General features: G+C 39.7%; 2 protein-coding genes and 1 pseudogene across 2 annotated transcripts in view; 1 reads left to right on the forward strand and 2 right to left on the reverse strand.

Annotated features, from left to right (window-relative positions):
• Positions 1-768: 768 nt before the first annotated feature.
• Positions 769-921, reverse strand: LOC147823400 (U2 spliceosomal RNA; annotated as a pseudogene).
• A 1,582-nt stretch (positions 922-2,503) lies between these two features.
• On the reverse strand, positions 2,504-6,128 carry LOC147823401 (uncharacterized). The gene is made up of 2 exons (XM_087193270.1): positions 3,991-6,128; positions 2,504-3,893 (listed from the first exon to the last, which is right to left on the reverse strand). Exon 1 carries the CDS (start codon positions 6,126-6,128, stop codon positions 5,574-5,576), a length of 555 nt encoding a protein of 184 aa, XP_087049396.1. The 3' UTR covers positions 2,504-3,893; positions 3,991-5,573.
• A 448-nt stretch (positions 6,129-6,576) lies between these two features.
• The window catches only part of Fat4 (FAT atypical cadherin 4), a 192,264-nt gene continuing 173,121 nt past the window's right edge, over positions 6,577-25,719 (forward strand). The window contains 1 exon segment of the mRNA XM_004854950.3: positions 6,577-11,748. Within this exon segment, the coding sequence (XP_004855007.2) occupies positions 6,577-11,748 (5,172 nt within the window).

Here is a 25,719-nt window from a genome sequence, read left to right on the forward strand (position 1 = left end):
AACCTTGAAACTCACAGAAATAAATTCAGCATTGAAGCAGCATTTGCCCTGAGGCCATTTGCCAATCTTGGCAAATTTTAGCATTGACCTTTAGGGCATGCTCTAGTGTGACAGGCCAGAAGAACAACACCCCAGGCTGGTCTGAGTAGAATCCAACAAGAGACTTCTATTAGATCTGAAGGCTCTGATCCTAACTCTTTAGTTCACAGTTTAAAAATGAATACATTTAGTCCTTATCCTTTCTCCAGAGACTGAAAGTTAAGTTACCTTAGCATTTGAACTGGGAGGATGGAAGGACCTATCCTTGAGAAGTTGAAACCAAAGGACAACTCTCAAGATTACACTACTGGGCCAGTTTCAAAATTAGCATATTTCACATTTTGAGAGTCATTTTCTTTTGATCTCATCTTACTATTTCACAGATATCATATAATCAAGAATTATATTTGTTAAAGCTTACTTATCCATTGTCACTGTAGCTGATCATCAAATATGAGTTATATAGAAGTAATTGAGATTTTATATAGCAATAAATAAGCTTTCAAAAAAATTAAAATGAAGAAAAGTATTTTTATTGTTATTTAGCAATATTACTTGGTGATTTATAAAATATTTTAAATTATGGGCATCTTAGTTTCCATGGAAATCATGATGGTTGGAGGTAAGAGGTAAAAAGCTCCTAAAGAAAGCATAGTCAGATTTTCTCAAAGAAACACACCTATTCTAAGTCTCAAAGAATAACAACAGATACTTTTCCAGTTAAAGTAAGAAGCTCATACTAAAACAAAACTAACCATATAATATGAGTTGCTATGAGTTGACACTAGCAACAGCAATGCAAAAGACCATTACATATTTTTGATGTTAGAGTTGTCAGACATAAATTTACACTTGATCTTAGCCAAAAGGCCAAGAAGCAATGTCAGACACAAATTTAAAAGAACAGCAAAACTATATTTAATGTGCTAAAGAAGTAGAAGGGAAGCTTTAAAATATTTTCAGGGGACAATTGTCTATGAAATAATAAAACAAAATGTTTGGGTTCAAGAATTCAGTAATGTAACTGAAAAGTATGTGGATGTGTTAAGATTCATATTAGACAAGGCTGAAGGGCAACTTTATGAATCAGAAGGCAAGTCAGAAAATATTACTTAGAATTAATCATAGAGAAAATAAAATTTAAAAGTTAAAATGGTATTAAAAGACAAGATATGAAGAGTATGATAAATATCAAATGTCTGAAAATAATTAAATTTACAGTAAAATTAAAGCCAAACTTCCATTTAAAGAAACTGTGTTAATAAATATGCAAAGTGATTGTTCTGAGTCAAAACGTTTTCATGTGAGTTGAGCCATCAATATGGACTATTAAAATATCCTGATTCCCTTTATATTTTATGTGCATTTGCATGGTCAGAAAAGTGTGATTAGAAAAGTATGTGATAATGAATCTAAAATAAATTTGCACTCAAATGAACTTGCTTGGATGCACCATAGCTAAGTGCAAAGAAAAAAATTTTTCAACAACAAAGACACAACAAAGTGTACCAACAGGCATCATTCTGAAGGCAGTTCAAAAAGAAGATAAGTATTCTAGAAGAAAAGGCTTAAGATAGAGAAATGACTTTAAAGCAAAAGAAAATGTGGAAAGTATGTTATTGTTTTTTTTGAAAATAATGCTCTGCAGGATTAAAATAAAATGAATTAAAAAGCAATACCAAGATAAGTTGTTAGTTGGGAGATAAATGAAAGTATTCAAAATGTTCTGTTCAAGAAGAAGCCTTGTTTTTTCCTAAGATGTTGAATTATTTTAAACCTTGAAAAGAATCCATTCTGTAATTTCTAGAGGTAAATTAAACTAAAATTCAAAGAAGCAAAAGGGAATTAATCGACTCTCTTTTCATGGCTACCTTGATATCCTGAACCATTTCAAAATTTTCAGGGCAATTTATGTCAAATAAAAACTTTATAGTATGTCTGCATCTACCTAATTCACTGGATCTTGCACTCTGCTACTTCTAGCTCTCCTCCAAAGGCAACCAAAAAGACCATGAAAGAAAAATACTTTGAATCAGCTCTAAACATCAAGGCAGACACAACAGGTGAATAAAGACATTTATGAAAGAGGACATCCAGAACTGCTTCAGAAAGCACAATGGGGCAAATGTGTTCTAAGCTGGGGGAAATATTTTGAAGGGCATTAGCAGCAGTTATTTTACTGTAATAATTTAATAAAATAAGTTTTCACTCTACTTTTCAATATCTTGTACATTGATTATAATTTTATGTGTAAATTTTATTTATAAATGTATATATTACCTTATAGCCATCATGGAAAACTTCTACTTATTCAAATAGCCACAGCATTACCTAATTCATCTTTGATAATCCTCTGTAGGGGACAGGGGAAGGGGACGTTACCAGAACCTCTACAGTGAGTCCTGGTCTCCTGCGAGCCACGGCAGCACACGGCGAATTACAGGAAAGGTAGAAAAAAAGAGACTGAGAAGAAGCCGAGCTCTGGATCTGATCAGTGCTGCTCTGGGCAGCAAAGACCCAAGCCCCCAACTTACCACACCTTTTATTCAGTACATCGGGAGAAACAAATGTAACAAATGACTTGCAGAGAGTTCAGTAGTTCACATTGGGATAAACAAGGTGTAACGGAAGGCTTGCAGAGAGTTCAGTACATCTCTGGCAAACAAGATGTTAATCAGTCCAAGAACAATGAGGAACTGAACAGATGTTTGTTCTCCCAGGATGTTTCTTGTCCTGGAGAATCACAGCATCACTGGATCACTGAAGTCTCAGTTGTGACCCGAGGCCAAACTGGAGTTATTCTGTAGCTTGGCTGTAGGCAAGAGAACTAGGCTAACCAAATGATTTTTCCCTAGAATTATGTAGCATTGCTCCCAACAATCCTCCTTTGGATATGTTCAAAAAGTTATTTTACAGACTGAATATATACACATTTCCATGTTTATTCTGCCATGCTTGTTTTTTAAATTTAAAAAAGTACATGCACACACATAAACTCCACATTTCACAGAATGAATGATTTTCACCTGTTTCTCCAAATTAAATCACTCACAAATACAAATTTAATACTATGGAAATCTGATGATTATTCCACAGGCTCTCTAAACAAGCAGAACAACAAAAGTCCACGATCTTTTACAATAAGTACTTGAATGATTTCTTCTCATTTATTCTTATGTGAATTATGAACTAGCAAACAAAATATCCTCCTAAAATCACATATTCTCCTAGAATCACACATAATTACCACGATTTGTAAAAATTATGCCTCCATTTTAATTAACTTAAAAATCGTTCTTGGTTAGTGATAATGGTATGAACATTTTAACTTGTTCACCCAGATAAGATTTTTCAGAAACAGCTTAAAATATCTCTTTTTAAAAAGACTGGAGTCCAATAGCTTTCAAGTCTGAAAAACGCAGAAATGGTTAAGTCTAACTTTCTTGTCCGTTTCTAATTCACTCATCATGTTACAGTAGACGAATACACACTAACATTCACATGTTAGTGAATGCTCTAACATAAAAGAATTGGTCATATTTTTAGAATGCTATTTGCCATATTCTCCAATCAGTTTGGAGTTAAAGTCTGCACCTGCAGGACAAGAATGTATTACCTGACCAACTGTTCTTGATTGTTTTCTTGACCTTAAATAAAGAGAGGCACTCGGAGACTTTTAAAGATCTTTTTCTTTGCCACTCTCCTTAGGCAAGAGGAAGGTAACTAGATCCTTCTTGTCTGCGTTTAATTTGAAGCAAGACAGGCTGTAGGGCTGACAGGGAACAGCAGAGGGCAGTATTTACTCATGCCTGAACTGTCGCTGGGCGCCTGAAGTTTGAAGTTTGGAGGGGTTCCTGTGACAAAAAAGTATGACATATGACCTATATTTGCATTGTTTGGCTCAAATTCATATTTTGTAAGTTGGTTTCCTTAAAGGGGGAAAATACTGACCTGATTCCCAGTCATTTTTTTTTTTCTTTTAAAGAAGCAATTCAGGCCATCACAAAAGTAGCTGTGGCGAGTCCAGGGGAGTTCCTTTGAATGCAATACGTGACATGAGTACTTTTTTTAAAAAAATGAAGTTTAAATTTCAATGTGCTTATTCTAGTTCCCCAAACAAAGCAAAGCAAAACTTTATTAGATTTCCTTTGGCTACAAAATGTCCAGGGTGAAATACTCCAGCAGGGAACAAAATTCCAAACTTTGCAACAGGAAAAGATCTCCCTCTTTCCAAAGGGCTGCCACTGTTATTGCTGTTGAAACCCTAAGGTTTGGGCTTTGACACCTGGAATCCAAGTGGGAAGGGAAACAATACATAGCAAACACTGAGTTCCCCTAGCTTGTTCTGCAGGAAGTTAGCAGTTGGCGCTCAGGCCTTCCCGCCCTTATCACCCGGAAAGTGGGGGAGAGGGGCATGGAGGGTTAGGGTTAGCTCTCCCCGGACTTCTTAGAGCTCGCTGGGTAGACAGGAGGAATGGGGAGGAGTCAGTTCGGATTCTGTGGGATCACAATGCATAGCAGCTCCCTCCCTTGCACTGAGAAAGGGCAGGAAACGGTTAAAGCAAATCTGCTCAGCGCATTCCCAGACAGGCTTTGCTTAATCCTTCCTCCCCGCTTAAACAGACCCCCACCCCCGCCTTTCTTTTATTTCTCTCTACCCCGTACCCCTGAGTTATTACTAGCATAACAACCTAACGGTCTTTCCCCAGATTCTGCCACTAAAGTTATTTATCTGCAAACCTGAACCCACCCCCATCTATTCTGCGGCAGCCTTTTGCTGTTATTGCTCTGACGCCCGCCAAGATGAGAAGATGAGTGACTGAGAGAGAGAGAGAGAGAGAGAGAGAGAGAGAGAGAGAGAGAGATCGTCCCCCCCCGCCCCCCAGCGCCTCCGCCTCCCGGGGCTCCCTCACTGCCCGCCCTCGGTCTCGGGGAGGCTGGGTGATCAGCATCCCGAGTAGCCACTCTGAGGGCGCCCGCGGGAGGAGCGCCAGGCGGGGCCGCGGCAGCTCCAGCCCAATGGGGCTGGGGCTTGGGAGGGGCAGTAGGTGACAGGACCCGGAGCTGGGGGGAGTTCGGGAGAACTCCAGTGCAGGGAGCAAAGAGTGGCGAGCAAAGTTTCTGAGTCCCTTTCCAGTTCGCGGTCTTCCCTCCCCCTCTGTTTGTGTTTGGGAGACGCGCTGAGTGTGTGTGTGTGTGTGTGTGTGTGTGTGTGTGTGTGCGCGCTCGCGCGCGCGTGCGTGTGCGCGCAGCAGGGAAGGGGCGGGGAGAGTGTAAGGGACCCGGAGGAGGTGGAGAGGGGCTCGCTGAGCTCCAGCTCCACAGCGCTGCACCCTTCAGCCCCAGCTCGCGAGGAGAGCGCTGGCAGGCGCCACTGGGAGCAGCAGAGGGCACCGTCGCAAGCCAGCGCCAACAGGGAAGGAGAAAGAGGGACAAACCAGCCCCTCGCCCCAAACAAAAAGCCTTGCGGATTACAAAGTGAAACTGACACGGGACAATAAAAGCAAAGATAACGGGGACAGGGGCGAGGTGCTCTAGAGTGGGCTTCTGTTTGGGGCCGCCGGAGAAAGATCCCCTTGGTATGGTGAGGGGAGGGGACTCAGGGACCCCGTGCTACTCCTGCCTGACCCCGGCGAGGCCGAGAAGAAAGGGGGACCTTCGCTCGATCTGGACGTACAAATAATGCCCAGGCAGACGTGAAAGATGCTGAGCTGCGCTGGCAGTTGCCCGTGCCCGACCGCCGTCAGGAAGCCGCAGCAGCAGCAGGGGCCGTGGAGGCGGCGGCGGCTGGAGGGACAGGGACCCAACTGAGCGCTCCCGGGTGCCGGCGCTGGGGCGCGAGGGCGAGCGGGCGGAACGGGGCTCTCCAAGTGCCTGCGCGCCGACGCCGACGCCCGGGCCTCCGCGGCCACTGCTGGAGGACGCTGGAGGGGCGTTGCAGCCTCGTTCTCGACGAGTGGGGAGGCGAGGAAATTCCTCATCTTCAGCTTTTGGGAAAGGAATTTCATTCTCCCGGTTCTCCACCGCTCCCTCGCCGGTTCGCAGTTGTGCTTTTCCGTCGCTACGCACGTTTGTCTTCTCTCTACCATTTCTTCTTCGTGGGTAAGTTAGTTCTAAAGTTTCTCAAGAAAACTGTTTGCAGTGCTTCTTCGTATACCTTGAATACAAGCAACCTCTCCCAACTCTGAACCCTCCGGGCGAAAATGCTTAGACTTTCTGGATTAAAGACAAGGTAAAAGGGAGAGGGGTAAATATAAGAGGTCTGAGAAACTTTTCTGGGAGCTCATTTTCCAAGAGGGTACAGCGGAATGCCCTGGCGCGTTTGGCCACACCATCTCTCTCGCACTACGCGTCCAGCTGGCTACCTGGAGCCTTTTGCTGACGGGACTTACTTTGGCTGGACTGGAGATTCTTTGAAACAAAAGAGGTCTCAGACCCAGCTGGATTTTTGTTAGCGCCACTTGATCCTTGTAAATATTATTCCGTTTCCTTCACTCCTTCTTTCTCTTCATCACAACGATCCAGGGAGCCAGGACCATGAACTTGGCAGCAGGCAGGGCTCCTGGCCGCCCGTGGCTCCCGCTGCATACTCTATCCGGATTTCAGCTCTTTCGAGTCTTTTGGCTGCTGTCACTGCTCCCGGGGCCGGCCTGGGTCCACGGGGCCGAGCAGCGCCAGGTCTTCCAAGTGCTGGAAGAGCAACCTCCGGGCACTCTGGTAGGCACCATCCAGACACGCCCGGGCTTCATCTACCGGCTCAGTGAAAGCCACGCCTTGTTTGCCATCAACGCTAGCACCGGAGCCCTGTACACCACCACCACCATCGACCGCGAGAGCCTGCCCAGCGACGTGATCAACCTGGTGGTCCTTTCCAGTGCGCCCACCTACCCTACTGAAGTGCGAGTGCTGGTGCGGGACCTCAACGACAACGCCCCCGTCTTCCCGGACCCCACGATCACGGTCACCTTCAAGGAGGACAGCAGCAGCGGGCGCCAAGTCATCTTGGACACGGCCACCGACTCGGACATCGGCTCCAACGGTGTGGACCACCGTTCCTACCGCATCATCCGGGGCAATGAGGCAGGCCGTTTCCGCCTGGACATCACCCTGAACCCAAGCGGTGAGGGCGCGTTCCTGCATCTCGTGTCCAAGGGCGGGCTGGACCGCGAGGTCACACCACATTACCAGCTCCTGGTGGAGGTAGAAGATAAGGGTGAGCCGAAGCGGAGGGGCTACCTCCAGGTAAACGTGACTGTGCAAGATATCAATGACAACCCTCCAGTTTTCGGCAGTTCCCACTACCAGGCGGGGGTGCCTGAGGACGCGGTTGTGGGCTCCAGCGTCCTCCAGGTGGCAGCGGCTGACGCAGACGAAGGGACCAACGCGGACATCCACTATCGGCTGCAGGACGAGGGGACCCCTTTCCAAATGGACCCAGAGACCGGGCTGATCACAGTGCGAGAGCCGCTGGACTTTGAGGCGAGGCGCCAGTACTCGCTTACGGTGCAGGCCGTGGACCGAGGCGTGCCCTCCCTCCTGGGGCGCGCCGAGGCGCTGATTCAGCTATTGGACGTGAATGACAACGACCCGGTAGTGAAGTTCCGATACTTCCCTGCCACCTCCCGCTATGCCTCAGTAGATGAAAACGCTCAAGTAGGCACGGTGGTGGCTCTGCTCACCGTAACGGACGCAGATTCCCCCTTGGCCAACGGGAATATCTCGGTGCAGATTCTCGGGGGCAACGAGCAGCACCACTTTGAAGTGCAGAGAAGCAAAGTGCCAAACCTGAGCCTAATCAAGGTGGCCAGCGCGCTGGACCGCGAGCGCATCCCTTCCTATAACCTCACTGTCTCGGTGTCTGATAACCATGGGGCGCCCCCTGCCGAGGTCCAGGCGCGCTCCTCCGTGGCCAGTCTGGTGATTTTCGTCAACGACATCAATGACCACCCTCCTGTCTTTGCACAGCAGGTGTACAGAGTGAACCTGAGCGAGGAGGCGCCTCCGGGAAGCTATGTGAGCGGGGTATCTGCCACTGATGGCGACTCTGGTCTCAACGCTAATCTGCGTTACAGCATCATCTCTGGCAATGGGCTAGGATGGTTCCATATCAGTGAGCATAGCGGCCTGGTGACCACAGGAGCGACTGGGGGCCTCAACCGTGAGCTTGCTTCTGAGATTGTACTGAATATTAGTGCCCGGGACCAGGGAGTTCACCCCAAGGTTTCTTATGCTCAGCTCGTAGTAACACTCCTGGATGTGAATGATGAGAAGCCAGTATTCAGCCAGCCAGAAGGGTATAAGGTGTCTGTGGTTGAGAACGCCCCAACAGGGACAGAACTACTCGTCCTTGGGGCAACTGATGGGGACTTGGGTGATAATGGCACAGTACGCTTCTCCTTGCAAGAGGCTGAGAGTGACCAGAGGTCCTTCCGACTGGATCCTGTATCTGGGAGGCTGAGTACCATCTCCTCTTTGGACAGGGAAGAGCAAGCTTTCTATTCCCTGTTGGTTCTGGCAACAGACCTGGGCACCCCTCCCCAGTCATCAGTGGCTCAAATAAATGTGAGTCTTCTGGATATGAATGACAACAGCCCTGTGTTCTATCCAGTCCAGTACTTTGCTCATATCCAGGAGAATGAGCCTGGAGGTAGCTACATCACCACAGTGTCTGCCACTGACCCAGACTTGGGTCCCAATGGAACTGTCAAATATAGTATATCAGCTGGGGACAGGTCTCGGTTTCAGATCAATGCTCAAAGTGGGGTTATTTCTACAAAAATGGCCCTAGATAGAGAAGAAAAGACAGCCTACCAGTTGCAAATAGTGGCTACTGATGGCGGGAATTTACAGTCTCCCAACCAGGCAATAGTTACCATCACGGTATTGGACACTCAAGACAACCCACCTGTATTCAGCCAGGTGGCCTACAGTTTTGTGGTTTTTGAGAATGTGGCTCTGGGATATCATGTGGGTAGTGTGTCTGCATCCACCATGGATCTCCATTCCAACATCAGTTATCTCATTACTACTGGAGATCAGAAAGGTATGTTTGCTATCAACCAAGTCACTGGGCAGCTTACCACAGCCAGTGTGATTGACAGAGAAGAGCAATCCTTTTATCAGCTGAACGTAGTGGCCAGTGGGGGCACAGTGACTGGAGACACTGTGGTTAACATAACAGTTAAGGATTTGAATGACAACTCTCCTCATTTCCTTCAGGCTGTAGAGAGTGTAAATGTGGTGGAGAACTGGCAGGCAGGTCATAGCATTTTCCAAGCCAAAGCTGTAGACCCTGATGAAGGTGTCAATGGCATGGTACTCTATAGTCTGAAGCAAAACCCCAAGAACCTATTTGCTATCAATGAAAAGAATGGTAATATTAGTCTTCTAGGGCCCCTGGATGTTCATGCTGGCTGCTACCAAATAGAGATCTTGGCATCTGATATGGGTGTTCCACAGCTCTCCTCTAGTGTCATCTTAACACTTTATGTCCATGATGTAAATGACAACCCACCTGTGTTTGACCAACTCTCTTATGAGGTCACCCTTTCTGAGTCAGAACCTGTGAATTCTCGATTCTTTAAAGTGCAAGCTTCTGATGAGGATTCAGGAGCAAATGGTGAAATTGCATACACCATTGCAGAAGGAAATGCAGGGGATGCTTTTGGCATATTCCCAGATGGCCAATTGTATATAAAAAGTGAACTGGACCGTGAACTTCAAGACAGATATGTTTTAGTGGTTGTTGCTTCTGATAGAGCGGTGGAACCCCTTAGTGCTACTGTGAATGTTACTGTAATTTTAGAAGATGTAAATGATAACAGACCTCTTTTTAATAGTACCAATTATACGTTTTACTTTGAAGAGGAGCAGAGAGCTGGGTCCTTTGTGGGCAAAGTAAGTGCTGTAGATAAGGACTTTGGGCCAAATGGAGAAGTAAGGTATTCTTTTGAAATGGTGCAGCCAGATTTTGAGTTGCACACCATCACTGGGGAAATTACAAGCACTCATCAGTTTGACAGGGAATCTCTTATGAGGCAGAGAGGGACTGCAGTGTTTAGCTTTACGGTTATAGCAACAGATCAGGGCCTCCCTCAGCCTCTCAAGGATCAGGCCACTGTACATGTTTACATGAAGGACATAAACGACAATGCTCCCAAATTTTTAAAAGACTTTTACCAAGCTACAATATCAGAGACAGCAGCCAACCTGACACAGGTTTTAAGAGTATCTGCCTCAGATGTTGATGAGGGTAATAATGGACTTATTCATTATTCTGTAATCAAAGGAAATGAAGAAAGACAGTTTGCTATAGGCAGTACCTCTGGTCAGGTAACACTAATTGGCAAATTAGACTATGAAGCAACACCTGCCTATTTCCTTGTGATTCAAGCAGTGGATTCAGGGACAGTCTCTCTCAATTCAACCTGTACTCTAAATATTGATATTTTGGATGAAAATGACAATACTCCTTCTTTCCCTAAATCAACACTGTTTGTTGATGTTTTGGAAAACATGAGAATTGGTGAACTTGTGTCCTCTGTTACTGCAACTGATTCTGACTCAGGTGACAATGCTGATTTACATTACAGTATTACTGGGAGTAACAACCACGGAACTTTTAGCATTAGCCCAAACACTGGGAGTATTTTTCTTGCCAAAAAGTTGGACTTTGAAACACAGTCTTTGTACAAATTAAACATAACAGCAAAAGACCAAGGAAGGCCTCCTCGTTCATCTACAATGTCAGTGGTGATTCACGTGAGAGACTTTAATGACAATCCTCCTAGCTTTCCTCCTGGAGATATTTTCAAGTCTATAGTGGAGAATATTCCCATTGGAACATCTGTCATTTCAGTAACTGCACATGACCCTGACGCAGACATCAATGGGCAACTATCCTATACAATTGTTCAACAGATGCCAAGAGGCAACCACTTTACCATAGATGAGGTCAAGGGGACTATATATACTAATGCTGAGATAGACCGGGAATTTGCTAATCTTTTTGAGTTAACTGTCAAAGCCAATGATCAGGCTGTGCCGATTGAAACTAGACGGTATGCTTTGAAAAATGTGACCATTCTGGTTACAGACCTGAATGACAATGTCCCGATGTTTATATCACAAAATGCCCTTGCTGCGGACCCTTCATCTGTGATTGGCTCTGTTTTGACAACAATTATGGCTGCTGACCCAGATGAAGGGGCCAATGGAGAAGTGGAATATGAGATTGTCAATGGGGACATGGACACCTTTATTGTGGATCGTTATAGTGGTGACTTGAGAGTGGCTTCAGCATTGGTGCCTTCACAGCTGATCTATAATCTCATAGTTTCAGCAACAGACCTTGGCCCTGAAAGGAGGAAATCAACCACTGAACTGACCATCATTCTTCAGGGCCTTGATGGACCTGTTTTTACCCAACCCAAATATATAACTATTTTGAAGGAAGGTGAACCCATTGGCACTAATGTAATATCAATAGAAGCAGCTAGTCCCAGAGGATCTGAAGCCCCAGTGGAGTATTACATTGTTTCAGTTCGTTGTGAAGAAAAAACAGTTGGACGCCTCTTTACCATTGGGAGACACAGTGGCATAATGCAGACTGCAGCCATTCTGGACCGGGAGCAAGGAGCATGTCTTTACCTGGTGGATGTTTATGCCATAGAAAAATCGTCTGCATTTCCCAGAACACAGAGAGCAGAGGTAATGATTTGGTGGTCACTTGTTATTTGTTGCTGTGCTTTTAACAACAATCATTTTTTATATCTATATTTACCTTCTATAATTATTTACCTTAATTATTAATTTTACAACAAGAGCGCATTAAAAATGCTCTGTCACAAAGACTAACAGAATTTTATGAAATGTAGCTTTATTCCTGGTTTTAATCAAATAAACATTTCTTCACTTTGTACTTCATTTCCTAGCAATAACACATATAAGGTTATAGAGGAATATTTAGCCCCTTTAGAAATGGAATAAAATAAAATTCATCTATCTAAGCTAAATCACTGAACTAACCCACACACCTTTCAGCAAGGAATCCTGGAGAATGGGCAATTTCAGAATTAAGAAACCTCTTTTAAAATGAAGAGGTTTAGTAGAAATTGGCATGATGCCTTAGCTTTTTGAGGTGAGTGGTGATGGACCACAGAGTGATAGTTTACATCATGAGAGTATTAACTTTCACATCCTCAGCAAACTTGGCAGTTTCTTTATAGACAGTGAGTAATTTTAATGCACTAAGCCCAATTTGGGGAGATTTCTGATTTCATTTGCCTTCACATTTTAGACACTCTCTGACCTATAACAGTCATCTCTGTTTTAAACTAAAGCATGTGATGTGATGAGACTGATCAGAGACTGGAAGCTTTTTTCTTGGGAAACAAACAAACAAACAAACTGTGTAGTTTAATGTCATGGTATAGGAAAACGTCCTGCCTCCTGGTGGTAAGAAGTTGATGTTCCAGAGCATACACCAAGAGAATTCCAAGCTTGACCTTCCCTGGGCTATCTTTCAGGTTACTATCTCCATGTATCATTGACTTGTCTCAATTGAACTGTTTTGATAATCAACTAGAATTGATAAATCTACAATCTGGAAAGTTCTTGTTTGCTCCTTTTTTAAAGTTCATTCTCTCCCTTCCCACTCCTCTCAAAGACATTCTAGTGTCTGTCACTCAGCCCAAAACAAAAATATCAAATGTGATTTGTGCTACTTGGCAGTGATCCACACACAACATGCTAGTGAAACTGAGGTTCCCGTGTTTATTTTCTTGCTTTCTTCTCTTTTTTGGAAAAATGACTGATTTTCTGTATTTTAAATGCTCACTTATTACTATTATCTTTTGCATTCCCTGGGATTATTTGTTTTTATGATAACCATGCCTATTCTGTGAATTGAATGCGTATTTATGGCTTAGAGAACATTAGAAATAATTAGCTATATAATTCTTGGAGGTATGTAATTCTAAGAGAAATTCAGTTTTATTTCACACACATAACCCTGTAAGGCTTTCTAGAGAATTGTCCTTTTTATCTATTTATGTTTTTTAAAGATTTTTACATAGGAACTATTTGGTTTAGCTAAGGCTATGTTTTACATTAATTTATATGTAATTTTATTTGTATTTGGAATTATCTTTTCCTATACCACTCCCTCTCTCTACCTTGATTCTCTAGTTATTTCTTAAATGAAGAGATTTGATTAGTTTGAAAGTCAAAATATTTATAAAGGAGCAATTAAATCATTTCCAATATTGGATTCATTTGTTAAAATGTTACTATATGTTATTTAATTCAGTGTACTATATTTTATTAGAATAGTGTGGAGAATTAGAAAAAATGTCCATTGTTATAATTTGAAGATTTTTTTCCCTTGGTTATGTACCCATTATATAGGCAAAGATATATATGGCTTAGCATAAATATGGTAAACAGTGCTGTCCTTGCAGTTGGCATGAGGACTAACAAATAATAATTATCAGTAATTTTGTTAGCAATAGGGGATGATAGGTCTTTTACTTTTTTAACCTCAAGTAGCATCAACATGAAAAGGTATTCATATTTACCATATCTGTTTGTTTAAAAGCCTAAGGATAATATAATATGGCAATTTAAAAAAAAATAACAAAGTGTGTCAGGTCATCCTCTGTGAACTAAAGTGCTAAAATTGCTAACCATGTTTGAATTCCCAAAGTGCACCCACTCTTAAAATTAGAAGCAAATGTTGTTCTGCAAATAATGTTGAAAGCAATATTGGGAGCTAAAATATCGCATTATTATTGGTTGTTTCTTTCAATAAAGTGCTTTTTTCCCTCCTGCTCAATTAATTTACAGTGATTCTGAAAAAAAATATATATATTACCTCTGGTTGTTAGAGGTTATTTTTTAAATTCTTTCTTTTCAAGTCCTGACTTTGTTCAATGCAATTTTAAAAATGTATACATCTACACTGATAAAAGTCTGGGTTATGTACTCAGGGTTCTGCCAGAATTGTATCTGATCACATTTCATGTGCAAGCTGAGGGTCAGCAGGTAAAAGAGAAACAATTTAATCTGCATTCTTTTTCTAACCCTGACACTTATGTGGAGGGGGAGGGGGAGAAGGGGCTGAGAGCTATGACTTTGATAATGCTCATTCCAGAGATTTGTCCAGTGTACACACCCACTTATACTATGTGTCATATCTAAAGATTTGGCATGAGTCACATGTCTTTGAAGGATGGCTTTTGGGTCACAGATGCAGGATCTATTACCTTTTATTTTTCCTATATTATTTAAAGAATAAATATAGTCTTGATGTTTTAAGAATAACTCACTAACAGTGTGTACTTTTCCCTGGGTTCAATACAATACAATGTGGCACTTGAACATTTATTTTTAAACATGTAGTATGTAGGAACATGCAGTTTAGGACTTTGGTTGGACATCACTGAGATGAATTTTGTTTAATTAATCTTTGTTATTTAAAAGTCTACTACACTCCTTGATTCATAGTAGGTGTCCCTAAATGTTTGCTGAATGACATGGTAGATAAACTAAGATCAGAAGATATGTCCCTGTGTCTCTCAAGAGACAAAAGCTGGAGGAATGGAAGGAGTCAGTACATCGGATTCTGTTCATTAAATGAACTAAGGATAGAACACAGTAATTATCTCTGCCATACAAATAAACTGGGTGTTGTCAGAACACTAGAAAAGGAAGGAAGAAATTAAGTGAGTGGCCTGATAAGGAGTGTTTAAATGGAAAAAACAAAGTATGTGCATACACAAGTAGTCAGCAGGCTGCAGTTCTCACACTTGCTGGTCCCAAGAGCCCCTATATATTCTTTAAAAGAACCCCAAAAAGGCTTTGGTTAGGTGTGTCTGACAGTGTTTCCTATTGGTAGATACTATTTTTACTATTAATACTCAGCAAAATTAAAATAATTTATTTAAAATTACATGAAACATGTAATATTTTAATTTTGTTTTTAAAAGCTTCATTTTTCCAAACTTAAAAAATATCTGAAAAGATTGAAGTTATTTTACATTAAAAAAATTTCTCATGTCTCTTTTTTTAGAATGCAGCTGGACTCTCAGATCTTGTTCAGCCCATTGTAATATATTGGGCTTCATATGCTAAAATATCTGAAGCAAATCCATCTTCAAAGAGATATATTCATTGAATAATAGAGAAAAACTTTGATTTGCTATCCTTTTCAAAAATTATTGATTTTCTAATATGATACAAGAAGTCCACAAGTTATAGTTCCTTAAAAATTACATGCAATGTGGAATTTGAAACTCTATCAGAAAACTTCTCACAGTCTGTTATCAAAAAATGCATGGATCTATATTGCTTTCCAAATGGCTTTTCTACTTGTTCATGACTTAGAAATAGCAGACATTTATGGTTTGGAAAATACTGGTATGAATCATAAAGATCTTATCAAGAAAGAATTTTTAAAATGTATTTTTGAATCGACCAATACAGTTATATGTATTTTATTATGTACAACATAATTTTTCAAAGTATGTGTAAATAATAGAATGGCAAAAGTTAGCTAAATAACAAATGGATTACCTCACATAATTTTTTTTTGTGGTGAGAGGTTATAATTTCCACTCTTTACAATTTTTTTTGAGACAGGGTCTCTCTGTGCAGTTCAGGCTGGCCTTGAACTCATTATGTAGACCAGGCTGACCTCAAACTCGTGGCGATCCTCCTGCCTCAGCCTCCTGATTGCTGGGATTACAGGCATCTTTACATTTTTTTAAAAAAAGTACAATATATCACGATTAACTATACTCACCTTTTTGTACAAAATTGTCCTGAAATATACATTTCTTAATGCCTGGCTTCTTTACAGTTTTTAAAACTTACAATGTATCATAATTAATTATAGTCATCTTGAAAATTATTCTCTTGAAAATTATTCTAACTGTAATTAAGTACCCTTTGACCAACACCTGGGCCACTTTTGTCCAACCACCCCAGCCTCTAGTAGCCACCATTGTACTCTACTTTGGTGAGATCAATCTTTTTAGTCATAGATGAGTGATATATACTCATATTTTGTGGTATTTATGCTTCTATGCCTGGTTTATTTCAGTTGACACTCCCCAAGTTCATCTATGTTGTCACAGATGGCAGGATTTCATTCTTTTTTATATAGCTAAATACTCTTCCTCTGTGTTTTTTTTTTTTGTGTGTGTGTGTGTCTGTGTGTGCATATGTGTACCATATTTTCTTTATCCATTGGTGGATACTTAGGTCGAATTTTTATTGTGGTTATTGTTAATGCTGCAGGAAACACCAGAGTATAGATATCCCTTGAACATACTGATTTCATTTCTTTTGGATATATACCCAGTGATGGGATTAATGGATTACATGGTAGTTTTTGATACTGTTTTCCATAATAACACTACAAATTTCTATTCCCACTGGCTGAGTTTAAATCTTGAGTATCCTCAAGGGCTCAGATGTTAAAGTTTTAGTTCCCTGGGTGACATTATTGAGATGGTATGGAACCTTAAACAGGTGAGGCTTAGTGGGAAGTGTTTAGGACAGTGAGGCTGTTCCTTTGAGGGAGACTATGGAACCCCAATCCCTTCCTCTTTGCTTCTTTGCTCATAATGTAAAAAGTCTTTTCCACTACTTACTTTTTCCATAATGTGCTTTCTTGCCACAGGCCCCAAACAAGGAGGTCAACAGTCATCAATTGGAACCTCTGAGACTGTAAATCAAAATTAACTTATCTGTTTCAAGTTGAATAGACTATTTTGTTATAGTGATAGAAATTTTATTAATATACTCACTAACAATGTGTGTCTAAGTGTTCCCTTTTTACCATATCCTTACCTGTACTTCGTGGGTCATTTTCATAATGGTCATTCTCACTGGAGTGAGGTGACATCTCATCATAGTTTTCATTTGCATTTTACTGGATATTATCAATGTTCTGCATTTTTCATATACCTTTTGGCCATTTGTATGTCTTCTTTTGAAAACTTTCCAGTTTTCTGTTCATTTTTAATCCAGTTATTTATATTTTACTGCTGAGTTGTTTGAGTCACTTACATATTTTGGATACTAGCCATTTGCCACATGTATAGTTTGAAAATATTTTGTCTTTATAGATTTTCTCTTCATTCTATCTGTTACTTCCTTTGTTGTGCTGAAGCCTTTTAGATTGTTTTGATCATACTTGCCAATTTTTTCTTTTATAGTCTGTACTTCTGAGATAGTATTCCCAAAAAGCCATTACCAAGACAGTGTCTTGAAGCATTTCTTCTATGCTTTCTTCTAATAGTTTTAGTGTTTCAGGTCTTGCATTTAAGCCTTTAATCTGCTGGATCTATTTTTTTGTATATGGTGAGATAAGAATTTCTAATTTTATTCTTCTGCATGTAGATACCAAGTTTTTCCAACTGTTTAATGGAAACACCATTCTTTCCCCATTGTGTGTTCTTGGCTCCTTTGTTGAAAATTACTTAGTTGTAAAGGCATGGACTTACTTCCAGGCTTTCTGTTCTTTTCTGTTGGTCTGTGTATTTGTTTTATTCCAGAACTTGCTGTTTTTATTACAGAAAAAGTTTTTAGTGTGTTGATACTCAATCTCATGGTGATGGTTATAACTTACTTAAAATTTTAATTTTTAATTGAAAGCTCAAGTTTTGCCACAATTAACATGTTTTTGAAGTGTCAGTCTCTCTTTTTTTATTAAAAAGCAACAATATAAATTCACTTAGCTGTTCTTTCAAGTGAAAATGATATTCCACAAATAGAGCAGGCAGCTCAGCTCACAACTCAGTCATAAACATGTTTTCCTTTGAGACGATCACTGTTATTAGGTACAGACTCATGGTTTTTTTGTGAATATTTTACTCTGTGAAACATAATATTTAAAAATATTTTATTTTAGAGATTTTACATTAGAATTCATTCACCTAAATTAAATGTCAATATATTTTATATATGATCCCTCATAGGTAGAATGTAAGCCCAGAGCTGACTATATAATAGCAATAGTAATAATTATTGAACAGTGCTATGCTTAGTCTTTGGGCTAAGTAATAAATGCTTTATTAGGGATTCTATCATTGAAACTTAAAACAACACGAATAATATTATTCCAATTTCACAGTTGTGGAAACTGAGATTAAGAAAAGTTATATAACTTATGTTTAAATACATAGAAAGATCACATCTAGATTTGAGCAACTTCAGAATTTTTATTCATAACTACTATTAAGCCAGGCCAACTTGTAGTTTTAGTAAAGAGTTGTTTACTCTGTAGACACAAAAATGTGTGTATGCTTTTAAATAATTCTGTTTCCACCACCTTATCTGTTTTTAAGTCTTTAAGAAGTGTTATTCCATATTTACCAGATTAAGGGAAAATCTACTGGGGCCTGCTGCAGTGAATGCCATCAGCAGGGTGGGTGTATCCTGGAGTCAGGCAAGTAGTGCTGGCTGGCCCAGAATCAAAATGGGGCTATGCAGAAGTGTTTCTGGAGCAGGGACGAGATGAGAAAGAGAGAGAAGCTGAGGACAGGCAGAGGCCAAGGTGGAGGAGGAGCCTCTTCTAAGGATAATGATGGGGTTGGAGCTGATAAAGTACGAAGTTTGTATTAAAGGAAGGAAAATATTTTAATGCTTTCTCTGCTATGGAGCTCGCCAGTGCTTCTTTTTAAAAATAATCCAATTATTTTCTAATTTTGCTTTCCACTATTATCATATTTTAAAATTTATTGAATAAATTACTGTGGATTAAAGGTCTTTAAAAGGTTTTAAGTCATGAATAAGGACAATTTTTTTTTGGTACTGGGGATCGAATTCAGGACCTTGCACTTGAGAGGTAAGTGGCAGAACCACTGAGCTAAATCCCCGGCCCTTCTTAAGTCATGAACAAACAGGATTATTGATAGTCACTTATGTTCATGTTGCATATTTTAAATACCGTATATCCTCATGATGCTTGATTTGGTCTTGTTTGTTTTGGTGATGGATTTTCATAGACATAATTCATCTGGTGAAGAATTTACTATATATTTCTTTTCGGCTTTATTAAAACCTTTATCATTTGAATCCTTTATTGTTCCAACACATTTTGAGACAACTATACTATGGAGCATTTTCAAACTACTTATGCACTTAAAATTCTGTGGAATCAATTTTTCATTGCATGGTGCACAGCTTGCACTTTGTCATCATTAGAATGAAAAACTGCCCAGGAACCTCATTAGTTGTGAAGGACATTAGTTGTGACTATAGAGGACTTGTGGGCCCCAAAGTGGGTCTTCTGTTCCAAGAATTAATAAATCCAAGGCTCAGCACTTTAAAATGGCTCTACACCAGGTAGTCTTCCTAATTAGGAGCTTATGAGTAGAAATAAGAAAAGTATAAGTGGCAAATGACATGGGCCAAGATGAGCTTTAAAGTTTCTTAATGTAGTTTCCCAAATGTAGAATATGGTGAATGTTCTCTAATGCTTTCAGTCTTTAGTCTGTGGCAGGAGTAGCCAATATTAATAGTATGTTAAGTAAGGAAAGGAAAATATAGAGAATGTGAGAGTGGAGAATGTAAAAAAATCTTATTAGACAGATGTTCTTTATAGAATTCACCCATGTAATTATATATTAACACATATATACCCATTATTCAAACACTGTTGCTTTTTCCTTGATTGTAGTATTTTGAGGCAAAATTGGAAAAGAAAGACATAAAAATAAAACAAAATCTAATGGGCAGATAATTTATATGTGGTGGCTAAGAATTAACTATAGCAACAGTCTTCAGCTTCCAGACATATATGCATGTCTACAAAACAGTAAATACAAAACTCGAAGGTTTTCAGGAAATATTGAGAGACATTTATAAACATGCTTGACAGTGGTCTAATTTTAGAGTCTGTGCATGTAATACCAACACATGCTAATTAAAGTTTCTTATTTTAAGAATTAATAATGCCTTCTACACTCTTACAGGCATACAATTTTTACTATGTAAAAATTATCGTGTTCCTGTGTATTTTCATTCTGTTGATTAAACATGTAGGGTGATGAGACTCAGTATTAGGATTACTTTTGGTCCCTATCAATTTTTGTCTGGATTAGCTTCAATAAATAGATTTATAATCTGTCAGTTCTTCATTTTGAGGGCAGGGATGTATTTCCTTTGTCCCAGTTACTGATTCATTTGTAGTCTTCCGTTTTCAGCAACGTTTTAAAAAGAGTTGCCTACTTCTTTTCTTCTCATAATTTCTTAAATCCATTCTTAACAGGCTTGGCTCCTGCCACTGCAATGAAATAACTCTTACCATTTCTCAGTGTTCATTGTATTTAACCTATACAGAGCATTTGATCTAGTTGTTCTTTCATGTCTGTTAAATAATTTCTTCATTCAATTTCTAAGTCACCATAATCTTTGATTTTTTACTGTTTCATTTCTTTGAAAAGTTTATTCTCAACTTTCCTCACAAACATCTCTATGTTTTCTCAAATTCTAAATGTTAAAATACCCTTAGAATCTGCTACTAAAATTCTTCTCTTTTCAGTCCATAGGTCTTCCCCTGAGAATCCAGATCAGTTTAATAATGTTAAGTAACATATGTACACAGATTGTACCAAAATTTTCTTTCTAGCTCATATCTCTCCTGAATTCTATATTCAGATACCCAACACTTCTTCACTGTTTGGTGGGTTTCTTAATAGATGTCTTATATGTACATTTTCAAGTCTTAGTTTATTATGACCTCCCCAATAAAAATTATCATAGCCTCAGACATCTCCTTTTTAGCGGATGACAATTTCAATTGTTTGATTATTCAGGTAAAAAACTCAGGGAGTAAACTTTGACTTTTTCACACTATGTACAGTCTGACAGATAATCTTTTTGGGGGCTCTCATTTAAAAATACATGTAGGAATTGATCATCTCTCCTCATATTCACTGTCGCTTCCTGGTCTAAGTCACCACCACCCTTCCTTGGATTATTAAAGGCATCTTCTTATTGATTTTTGGCAACTTTCTCCACTATTCTCATCCCTTGCCTTCTTGGCTTTACCCACACTGGCTTCTCATTGTCTTTAGAACATGCTAGGCATTCATGTCCCTCGGGATGCTGTTCTTGGCTCTTCTCTCTGCAGATAACTTTTTTGGCTTCTGAAATCAGCTTGGATAGCTGTCTCCCACACTTCTCTTATTTTGTTTTGTTTTTGTGGTTTTTTTTGGTACTGGGGATCGAACTCAGGACCTTGCGCTTTCGAGGCAGGCATCGGAACCACTGAGCTAAATCCCCGGCCCATCCCACACTTCTCCTACTTGTGCCTGTATTCCATGCTCAATTGATCTCATTCTGTGCAGCAGTTTCATGTCCATCCCCTCAAGACTTATCAGCCCCTTGACACCAGCTGCTACTCATCGCCCACAAGGTGAATGCTGGAATGTCTGGAATCAGTTCTTGAAATTCTTCTCTTTCTAACCTATACTGTTTTGTTGAGAAGTCCAACCAACTTCATTACTTTATTTATTATTTTTTCTAAGTTCTTTTGTTGGTACATTTTAGGTATACAATTCATTTACATTCATCATTGGGTGTTTGTACCTGTTCATGATGTATCTTGGTTCTTATTTTTTTCCCCATTACCTGTGCACCCTTCATCCCCTCCACCCTTCCCTATTTACACAGACATCATTTCCATTTTTTTTTCTTATCTCATAGTTTTTCCTTTCCCTCCTTTCCTTTCCCCTTTGCCTCCCTTCACCCCTTCATCTTTGGACCTTTTTTCCTATTTCAAATTATCAATTACTCATTTTAATTGTTTTAACCCTTGTTTACACTATCAGTTTCTCACACTAGTGAAACTATTCGGTATTTACACATGTGTGTCCTGTTTATTTTACTTAAGACTATGGGCTCTATATGCATCTATTTAGCTATAAATGACTCTGGTTTTTCATTCTTTATGGCTGAGTAGTACTCCATTTTATAAAAAACCCACATCTTCTTTATCCAGTTTCCAATTGATGGGCACTTGGGCTGCTTCCAAGCTTTAGCTATTACAAACTGTGCCGCTATGAACATGGGTGCACATATATCGCTATGGTATGATTCTTTTAATTCTTTGGGGAAGATACCCAGCAGGGGAATAGCTGGGTCAAATGGGACCTCCAGCCCTAGTTCTTTGAGGTATCTCCATACTGATTTCCACAGTGGTTGCACCAGTCTACACTCCCACTAGCAATGGAGAAGGGTTCCTTTCTCCCCACACCCCCGCCAGCATTTGTTATTGGTTGATTTCTTGATAGCAGCCATTCTTTCTGGGGTGAGGTGGAATCTCAGTGTTCTTTTCATCTGCATTTCTCGAATGACGAGTGATGGTGAACATTTTTTCATATATTTGTTTGCTGCTTTTATTTCTTTGTCTGAGAAATGTCTGTTCATTTCAGATGCTCATTTTTGAATTGGGTTTTTGAATTTGGGGGGTCTGATTTTTTTCAATTCTTTGTATATTCTAGATAGTAGTCCTTTGTCTGAGGTACAGCTGCTAAAATTTTTTTCCCTCATTGTAGGTTGTCCGTTAGCTCTGTGGGTGGTTTCTTTTGCAGTGCAGAAGCTTTTTAATAAGATGAGATCCCAGTTGTTGATTCTTTCTGCTAGTTCCCATGCTACTGAGGTTTTGTTCATGAAGTCTTTTCCTATGCCAATGTCTTCAAGAGTTCTACCTAACTTATCTGCCAGCAAGTTTAGTGTTTCTGTCTTAATATTTAGATCTTTAATCCACTTCTATCTTAGTTTAGTGGATGGTGATAGGTATGAGTCTAGTTTTAATCTTTGGCAGATTGAAATCCAGTTTTTCCAACACCATTTGTTAAACAGGCTGTCTTTCCTCCAGTGAGGATGGTTAGCTCCTTTGTCAAAGACGAGGTGGCTGAGTGTGTCTGGCATTGTTTCTGTATCTTCTAATCTATTCCACTGATCCTCAGCTCTGTTCTTTTGCCAGTACCATGCTGCTTTTATCACAGTAGCTTTGTAGTATAGTTTCAAGTTGGGGATTGTGATACCCCCAGCCATGTCTCTGTTGCTCAGAATTGCTTTAGCTATTCTAGGTCTCTTATGGTTCCAAATGAATTTTTGGATTGTTTTCTCTAATTCCGTGAAGTATATTGTTGGAATTTCAATTGGCATTGCATTGAATCTACACAGTAGTTTTGGAAGTATGGCCATTTTCACTATATTGGTTCTTTCCATTTTCTTGTATCCTCTTTGATCCCTTTTTTCAGAGTGTTGTAGTTTTCAGTGTAGAGGACTTTTGCTTCCTTTGTTAGATTGATTCCTAGATATTTCATTTTTTTTGGATGCTATTGTAAAAGGAATTGTTTCCCTAATTTCTCTCTCAGTGAGTCTGTTATTTGTGTACAAGAAGACAATTGTTTTTTTGAGTGTTGACCTTGTATCCAGCTACTCTACTGAATCTGTCAATTAAGTCTAGAAGTCTTTTGGTGGAGTTTTTTGGGCCTTCGATGTAAAGTATCATATCATCAGCAAATAATGACAGTTTAACTTCTTCCTACTTTAAATTCAATACATGCAACATAGTCAGGAGTATTGGTGCTATAATTTGCTGACCTAAAATTCTGATTTTATTCTTTGATCTTTCTATCATTCATTAGAATGAATTTTTCTGAGGGCAAGTACAGTGATACCTGAGTTCACGAACACTTTTGTTTGCAAACAGAAGCATTTGGCAAAATTTTGTTTTTCTTTACCAACTCTGCATAAGGTAACAAACATGACCACAGCCATCTTTTTCAGAATCATGGAAGAAATTAAGTTCATAAACCAAGATACCAATGTGTAGATATTTTTATCTGCTATATTTACTAACTTATCTCAAGAGCCTAGGACACTTCTTGGAACTTAGTTTGGCTGACTGACTGACCAAATACACTAGCATCTCTTGTTTGGTCCTTGCTTGTCATGGTTTAGTCTGGTAGCTAAAGAAACAGTGATCCTTGATATCATTTCATTTGCTTAACCCCCCCCTACTTCACTAACAGAAAAAGACAAATCTTTACAGTGACCCATAAAGCCACAGGTGACTGCTCCAGTTAGTGACCTTTCTGGTTGCATTTTCTCCTAAGCTTGCTTAGCAAAGACACTGAGAGTCTGGGGCTTGGCTTCTGGCATTGCTGCCTCAAAGTCTTTCTGCAAGCAGCTCTCTCAGCCTGGCCTGCTGGCTTTCTCTCTTCCCTCACATCTCTTCTCAAAGCATCTTTGCAAAGTCCTCCCTCCCTCCCACCTTTTTTTCCCTCTTTCCCTCTTTTTGTTTCTCCTTAGTCCTTATCATCACCCCACGCAACACATATGTTACTTCTTTATGAGGTTTCTGGTATGTTTTCCTGCTAAAATATATATTCCATGAGAGGAAAGGCTTTCATCTGTTTCTGCTCTCTGCACAGCACCTACAAGAGAACTGGCTCAAAGCAGATGCTCAGTAAATCTTTGATAAACTAAGAAATTGCTGCTGATAATGCTGCAAATATGCTGCTTAAGCCCTCGGAGCTCAATCAGTGATGCACGCTGAAATGATGGAGTCATTTTTCATTTCTCAAGCCAAGTCTGTGGAGCTTCTTCTGAAATTAGTGAAGCTAGCTAATTGGCAAGGGCTGATTTTCTTGGATAAAATAACAGTGGCTGCATGACTTGACTGGCTGAGAGCCTTGTAACCCAATCTGCAGAAATATTTATAGTGTCTATGAGCTACACTGGGGCTACTAATGCTTCTTTTATGGCTATTTGGTAAAATGTAACATTGCATATATATATGCATATATATGTATATATATCATCTCTCTCACACACACATACACATACAAACAATTTATGCTGCACTATTACCAAGTTCTTTCATTTCCTTAAAACCTATCTAATGTTCTTTAGAGAGCAAATCTTTTTTTTTTTTTTTTTTTTTTTTAGCAAATCTTAACTTATGGTAAGTTGTATTACTCCTCAGCAAAAAATAAATAAATACAAGTGAGTACCTAGGAACTTTAAAACAATTACTACTTTCATCATTGATAGGTTTAAGTAGTGTCATTCTGTTTTCAAATGCACTATCCTTGTCAATAGTTAATAGATATGATGCAGGTAAGCAAAAACTGCCTGACAGTACATGTTGGTCAAGCTTGAGTTGTAAGTGTACTTTAGATTTGGAAAAAGATTGAATCCAGTGTCACAGCTTGAAAACATTTGCAAAATAGAAATGACGTAGGCATGATTTTACATACCTGTAGTCCCGGCACTGAGGGAGACTGAGGCAGGAGGATCTCAAGTTCAAGTCCTGCCAGGGCAATTCAGCAACCCCTTGTCTCAAAATAAAAAGTAAAAAATTCTAGGTGTGTAGTTCAGTGGTGGAGTACCCCTGAGATTGATCCCTAATGCTGCATTGCAAGCAGGGAGGGATGGTAGGGGCAGGGGACGAAAAGAATTAAAGTATATTATATACATATACAAACTCCCCACCATAAATGTAATCATTGTGTACTTCAAACAAGTACTAATAAAGAAATAAAAATAAACAATAATCGTGATACCTATGACATACTTCCTTGTGTGGAAAAGTACAAACTGAGTAGAGTTTGCTAGTAAAATCTTCCTTTTTTTCTGTAAAATTTCAGTTAT

Source organism: Heterocephalus glaber, unplaced genomic scaffold (assembly GCF_053883595.1).
Source record: "Heterocephalus glaber isolate CG9 unplaced genomic scaffold, H.glaber_assembly_v1.0 deba00001586, whole genome shotgun sequence".
NCBI lineage: Eukaryota > Metazoa > Chordata > Mammalia > Rodentia > Bathyergidae > Heterocephalus > Heterocephalus glaber.